This window comes from Mixophyes fleayi, chromosome 4 (genome assembly GCF_038048845.1).
Source record: "Mixophyes fleayi isolate aMixFle1 chromosome 4, aMixFle1.hap1, whole genome shotgun sequence".
Taxonomy (NCBI): Eukaryota; Metazoa; Chordata; class Amphibia; order Anura; family Limnodynastidae; genus Mixophyes; species Mixophyes fleayi.
The window spans coordinates 212,140,263-212,147,793 of NC_134405.1; the positions used below are offsets into that span (position 1 = coordinate 212,140,263).

The window sequence follows — 7,531 nt, forward strand, 5'->3', positions numbered from 1 at the left end:
GTGTAAATGGCTCTTTAAGGAAAATACTCCGCTTATCCGTCTATATAAGACTTCAAAAGGACTTCAGAGCGTGGCTGGCAAGCAGGGTGTTTCTAAGATAATAAAATGATGACAGATCAGGATTAAATGGAAAACAAAATCAGAAGTCGAAAAAACATTAATCTCAGTCGCTGGTAAAGCGAGGTACAAGTAGCTGCTGCAGATGTACACGTCTTTTCAGTTTAAGGAGGGTAACAAATGTCTTTGGTTTTGGATGCAAAACCGTCTAGTTGATAAAAAATAAGTTGAAAAGGGAAAGTAATAGTAATATGACACAAAAGAAATTCATAAACATTTAATTTGTTAAATTTTATTGAATGTTGTATTTATTTAATTTATTACCATTCCCTTTGGGCCTAGACTGGACCTGTAACCCACAGCAATAGGTGAATACTGATTCCAACATCATCATCATCATCATTTATTTATATAGCGCCAACATATTCCGTAGTGCTTTACAACTGGGGACAAACACAGTAAACTAATAAACAAATTAGGTAAAACAGACAAAGAGGTGAAAAGGTCCTGCTCGCAAGCTTACAATCTATGGGACACATGATACTTATTATACTGGAATACTTATATACTGTACTTGTATACTTAATATACTTACTATGCTTATATACTTAATACTGAATACTTATACTGGAAGAGTTACTGTCTGTATACTTTTAAGTTATTGCTACCAGCATTCATTTTGTAGGACATGATATAAACAGACCTTTATAGGAGCAACTACAGATAGATGGAATGCCTTGATATGCTAGATGGACCCTATATTATATTTTGTACCCTGCCTTATTTACATGTCTCTATCACTGGAAACTTTACCGAACTTGAAGTCATTTCCTCTGCTAAGGTTCTAACTGTAACAATAGTCTATACTTTCAGAGTGAGTTTTAATGAGCACTTTTATTTTATTGGTGTCCAAAGTTCACTTCATTGAAAGGTTTGTTGTAAGTTATTTGCAATTTATCTTTGCCGAGAGGAAGAAGGAGGGAATCTGTGCAGCTTTCATAACTAAATTATCCTCAGAGCTAAACAATAGCCACAGAACTATGCCATTCATATCACAGATAACCCCACAACTCATATATTGCACCTCTGCATATTAGATCCCTGTATCCCTTCTACTGTAGTTCCCCTGTATATTGCATACAAAGCTTTCCTGCGCTGATCATTGAGGAGACAGGCGACCAACTGTAACTTTATCACAGAAAAAGTACAAGGCATTTAATTTAATTTGTAATCGATTCCAACGATTGTTTTTATGCAATAAGCAATAAATATTGTGTAATAAGTTTCATTTCTATATGTAAACGTTATAAATCACTGAAATGAAACACTTGACAGTTTGTGCTAAACGATGTACCACTAGAATATGCCAGATCATATATACAAGTATCAACCTGAATATGGTTAAATGATAATGACATTTGTCAATAAATTCCAATGTTATGGCCACATTGTAAATTACAGTAAAATTCCTCATAGCGAGCTTTTATTTTGGAGATTATAAATGATTTAAAGTAAAATAAACTCTGATACATTTTTGAATGATACTTACACGAAAATACATAGGTCTGTATTATAAGATCTTTAACACTTTATATTATGTCCCCACACTTGTGGCACAGACAGACTGAGTGCAGCCACTGTACCACACTGTAAGAGGGACCTCCAGCACGCCTGGCTAGCAGCCCAGGGGTTAATAGCATGCACTGAACAATAATGTGGCTGTGTAGCATCCGGGCCCCGCAGGAGAGAGGGGGACATGCCGTCACGTCACACATCAGCCTGACACTTCATGGCCAGGCAGAGGGTGATCTCCTGATAAGTCAGCTCCTATCTTGATGTCCTGCTCAGACTGGCGGCACTGCCAAAGGTGCACAGCTTGACACGTGTGACTAATGGGCCGGCACTGCTTTTACTTCATCCCCTGCCCGATTGCCCTATAATCTGCGCACGGAACAAGTGACAGGTGCATGTACAACATTTCACCTTTTCATCACTTACTCCAGCAACAATCAGTCCACTGTTGAGTATTGTGTTATTATTTAGTGCATTTTTTCTAAAACATGAGAACTTAGTTGTCGATTAGATTTTTTGTCAAAATTGTCATTGAAACTATTATACTTCTACCCCTCTTCCTAGGTAGATCGCTGCAAGGGAAAGGATTAGTTAGATGTATGGAAAGTAGACATAGACATTACACAATGTAGATATTCCAGAACCCCGTATTTCTGAACAGTAATGAAAAGAATGAGGTTCATATTTCACCTTAATCACACATAGGGATAAGATGTCCAGCCTGGAGAATCCGAAGAAACAAGTGGCTATGAGGACCTCCTGGAACTATAAGAGCCAGAAGTTGGCAGGTTATGCTGGAAGTTGTAGTACCACAGCAGCTAGAGCGCTACAGAAAGTCTACCCCTGTGCTTCAGTGCTCTAGCTAGAGAATTACTTTGCAGACTATAAACTGCAATGGCAAATCTATTTGAACTATAGATGGATTGTGTATTATGTCATACCCCTTCTCTTTGTAAGTGGCGAGCTAATGAAACCCAATTTATGAAAAGTTAGTCCACTGCTTTTATGCAAAGACGCAACTGTCGAGAATTATTTGCAGTACATTCCCGCAATGCTGTAACTACCCGTGTACTGTGTGTAGAACTGGTCCTGAAGAACAGCAACTAGCTCCAGTGATCAGTACAGTCACATTCTCCATCTGTAAGCAGGAAATCTCACTTCCGATTGGAATACTACACATACATCGTACTGTTTATATCTGCTATCTGCTGTGTATATAACAAGCTCAGTGTCACATTGTGTGTAAACTAGACAGTAGCTTTATTACATCCATTCTCACTACTGGCTGCCAATATCAACTACTTAGTAAATAGAGGTATATGCGTTTATTGTTCAACTAATTAGGTCAGTCGGATACACACATCCAGTCCAATTATAGTTTGCTTTATTTTGGTAAATTCTAGGTCCGGGCAATTAACATGAGTGTGGATAACTCTTAATATTCCTGGCTAGAGTTATTAAGGATATTGCGGTGAACATAAGTAGGTTGCTCTCCGTGTCCATATTGTTGTGGATGGGGGAACAGAGTCTCTGATGACCTATAGAAAGGGTCAAGTTGATACATTTTGCGATTAAATACAGTGTTATAAAATGACCCCTTATGGGTTTACTGTACTACAGATAGAGGTGATGTGGGTGTACAAATGTATTTTTTCTTGGATGAATATTTATTCAAGTGAATCAGGGACTCTAGTAGGAGAGGCATTAATGCGGACAGCGTGAGGGTGCACTGATATTATGCACTAGTTGTAGTAATGATATGTAAAAGTAGTAGTGAGATTATACATTACATAACATGAGCAGGTTGAAGTACAGGGTGTTGTAAGAGCAGCCTGCAGTGTATAACATGAACACGTTACAATGCATATCATGAAGAGGTTGCAATGATGACATTGATAAGTTGCAGTTCATGGTACTGATATAGGTTAGTTGCATGGCACTGGTAGACTGTAGTGCCTAATTATTAGCAGGTTGCAGTGCCTGGTATGAGCATGATGCCTTATCTATTATATGCAGATTTTAATTTATGATATTGGCAGGTTGCAATGGCTTGTGCAAATTAGTAGCAATGCTTGCATGATGTAAATAGATTGCAGTGCATGGTAGCAGCGCCTGGCATGAACATACTGCAGTGCACAGGTGGAAGTGTCTGGTATGAGCCAAGTGCAGTGCCTGGTTTGGGCAGGTTGGGTGCATGGTGTGAATAGGTTGCAGTGCCAGGTTTGGCCAGGTTGAGTTGCATGGTATGAGTAGGTGGCAGTGCCTGGTATGAGCAGATTGCAGTGTGAGATTTGGGCAGGTTGCACTGCATGGTATGAACAGGTTGCAGTGCCTGGTATGAGCAGATTGCAGTGTAGGATTTGGGCAGGTTGCACTGCATGGTATGAACAGGTTGCAGTGCCTGGTATGAGCAGATTGCAGTGTATTATTTGGGCAGGTTGCATTGCATAGTATGAACAGGTTGCAGTGCCAGGTTTGGGCAGGTTGCATTGCATGGTATGAATAGGTGGCAGTGCCTGGTATGAGCAGATTGCAGTGCCAGGTTTGGGCAGGTTGCATTGCATGGTATGAATAGGTGGCAGTGCCTGGTATGAGCAGATTGCAGTGCCAGGTTTGGGAAGGTTGCATTGCATGGTATGAATAGGTGGCAGTGCCGGGTATGAGCAGATTGCAGTGCCAGGTTTGGGCAGGTTGCACTACATGGTATGAACAGGTTGCAGTACAGACTGAAGGGCATGGTATGAACAGGTTGCAGTACAGACTGGAGGGCATGGTATGAACAGGTTGCAGTACAGACTGGAGGGCATGGTATGAACAGGTTGCAGTACAGACTGGAGGGCATGGTATGAGCAGGTTGATGTTGTTGCCAGCCTCCAGCTCAGCCCCTCTCTCACTCTGTCTGCAGTTGTTTATTCAGCGCTCGCAGCGGCACGCGCCAGGCGCACGCACTGGAACAACAAACCACAGAGAATGGAGCCCGGGGAGAGGGGCGGGGCCAGGCAGCGCGCGTAGAGCTTGTGCCCATTGAAAAGGCAGCGGTGGCCGAGCGACCCCAGCACTCAGTGTAGCGAGCCAGGGAACGTGCGGGACAGAGCGCGGGGCTCGCCTCTTACACAGTCTCACCCGCACAGCCAGAGTAACACGCGAGCGACACGAGTCTCCCTCACTGCTCGGCCAGCCACAGCTATAGCCAGATGGACAGCACTGCCAAGGCGGAGAGCGGCTCCAGCCAGCACTTCTTGCAGCCAGCCTGCTACTTTGCACAGAGCCTACAGCTCAGCCCGTCAGATGGACAGCAGTCCGGCGGCAAGTCCGTGCCAAAGCAGGTGAAGAGGCAGCGCTCGACATCCCCGGAGCTGATGAGGTGCAAGAGGAGGCTAAACTTCAACGGCTTCGGGTACAGCCTCCCCCAGCAGCAACCGGCAGCCGTGGCCAGGAGGAACGAACGGGAGAGGAACAGGGTGAAGCTGGTCAACTTGGGCTTTGCCACCCTACGGGAACACGTCCCCAATGGGGCTGCGAACAAGAAGATGAGCAAAGTGGAGACCCTGCGCTCCGCGGTAGAATACATCCGAGCGCTGCAGCAACTGCTGGACGAACACGATGCTGTCAGTGCTGCTTTCCAGTCCGGGGTGCTGTCACCTACCATCTCCCCAAACTATTGTCATGACATGAACTCTATGGCGGGGTCTCCTGTCTCTTCCTATTCTTCAGATGAAGGATCCTATGATCCCCTGAGTCCAGAGGAGCAGGACCTGCTAGACTTCACCACTTGGTTCTGAGCCTTAAGGAACAGGTGAGTTGTCTTCATCCTCAATCCATACTTTGCACTGGTCTGCTGAGATTGTCATGTGCATGCTGTTATATATTTCTGCAGTGACATAGTAGTTCCTTATCCTGCTCTTACAAGTGTCAAAGTAGACAGTCTGTCTGACAGTAAAGACATTAATGTGTAACCCGTCCTTTGATGTTGCGCCTTTTCCTTGTCTGTATAACTAGAATGAATAACTGATCGGTTTCTTTGTATTTCAGGACTGCTGCCCAGCCTGCAGATTCACCTTACTGCTCGGAAAGAGAAAGTGAAGCACATGGGAGCTACGAGCCTCTCGAGAACACTGAAGCACTACATTTGCACTCCCGCGGGGTCCATAGGATGAGCGCAGAGACTTGAACCTGTGGAAGACACGAGTGGTGAAGCACACACCATTCTGCTCACACAAGGAAGAGCTATTTCTGGCCCACAAGATCCTAAACATGACACTGGGCTTCCCCAAAATCTATCTTTAGCCCGTAGTAACAGATCGCTTTTTCACTAAAGGATGCTGTTAGTTCCTGGATCGTCATTTGTGGAGTTTGTATTCAAACTATGCTGAAAGAACCCATTGAAAACACTCTTCTACTATTTTTGTACCACGTTCATCTAAACATGCTTCCAATCTTTTTGTGATTTTTTTTTATTATAAAAATCTATATCTATCCCATATGTTTGGGATATATTAAGCTATTTTTGTATATAAGAGAGAGATTTATAGAGGTTTTGTACAAATATTATAACAATGTGTATATCTTGATACATTATTATGTAATGCTTATTACCTCTGCTATTTAGACTTGTAGTCTATATATATGTATATCAGTGACAGTCAGACTTTGGAACCCCAGCTGTGGCCGAACTGTATTTTTAAGAATGGATGAGCATCATGTCGCATGCACTTCAGCAACAGCTGGAGCACTGAGTCTGCCCATCCCTGCTATAATTACCTTGCAACTGCCATTTTGTATGTGGTTTTGTGAAAGGACACTCCTTTAAGGTGGGGTTGGAATTCCTACAGATGTACTTTAGCACCAATGTGTCTTACTTTATAGAAACTTTGATAATGTATTAATTGTGTTATTAAACGATGTTCACAGTGAACAAAGTTTATGCAGCTATTGTCCAAACACAAAAATAGTGGTTCATTGTTTCTATGCTGCCTTTTGGAACCTTACACCACTGCCTTTTCTTACTGTTTTATTACAAACTTACAAAGGTCCTGCATAACAAATGTGTTTTTTTTACACAATAGTTTCATAATAAAATGTTTTATATATTAAAAAAAAAAAAAGCCTTATGATTTATTCTGTGCAGAGTGTCAGGATGCTGCCTAGGAAAACTTGGGTTAACTCAGGCTGATGTATCTACTTAGGACAGACACAATAAAGATGGGTACCAATTGTTGCCATCCCGTACATGAAAAGATTCCAGTGCCAAAGGATTGATTAATAGGTTTATTGTCCTTAAATCAGCATCCAAGAAAGGATGACTAAAGAAAAAAGCAGTGAAGAGGGGGCGCTCTATACCAGCCAGTGAACACTCCAGTCCCTGTCTCCTCCTCTAGCAATCCACCCTACAGCATCCTGCATAATTGATGAAGACTAAACTAAACAGTGTTAAACCTACATGCACTATATTTGTTGATTAAACATCTAAGTCAATATACTGTGTACAATTAAAAAAAAAGTGTATTCCCGATATTTTTATGAATATAAAAAATGTAGGATAAACTTGGCTTTAATAAACCAAATATATTTTTTTACTTGTTTTTGGTCAAGAAAAGCAAACTTTCAAAAATCCCTCATGCTGTTTCCAAGAAATAGACAGCTTAAAAGGGAGGAGGCGGCTGCTAGATCAGAGACACTGATCTATAAGCATGTCATTCTATCCAAAAAGCGTGATCTGCCTGTAAAAGTACCCAATTACTAAGACTCAAAAAGAAATTGGTAGTTTTTTTTTTTGGGCTGAGTAGCTTGTTGTCAGTTAGCAAGGACGTGACTAGAATGATAGCCCTATTCTCTTTGCCTGGATACTCGCTCTCTTCCTAAATTACTTGCAAATTCCGTTTGCGTGCACCAAGCCAAGCGG

The 7,531-nt window shown here is 42.1% G+C and overlaps 1 protein-coding gene across 1 annotated transcript; it reads left to right on the top strand.

Moving 5' to 3' along the window:
* The first annotated feature begins 4,660 nt into the window (after positions 1–4,660).
* Positions 4,661–6,697, top strand: ASCL1 (achaete-scute family bHLH transcription factor 1). Its single transcript, XM_075205313.1, has 2 exons — positions 4,661–5,425; positions 5,662–6,697. Exon 1 carries the CDS (start codon positions 4,824–4,826, stop codon positions 5,409–5,411), a length of 588 nt encoding a protein of 195 aa, XP_075061414.1. The 5' UTR covers positions 4,661–4,823; the 3' UTR covers positions 5,412–5,425; positions 5,662–6,697.
* The last annotated feature ends 834 nt before the right edge of the window (positions 6,698–7,531 follow it).

Excerpts from the sequence above, each read along its gene's own strand:
- ASCL1 (XM_075205313.1), top strand. The coding sequence starts at position 4,824 with ATGGACAGCACTGCCAAGGCGGAGAGCGGCTCCAGCCAGCACTTCTTG.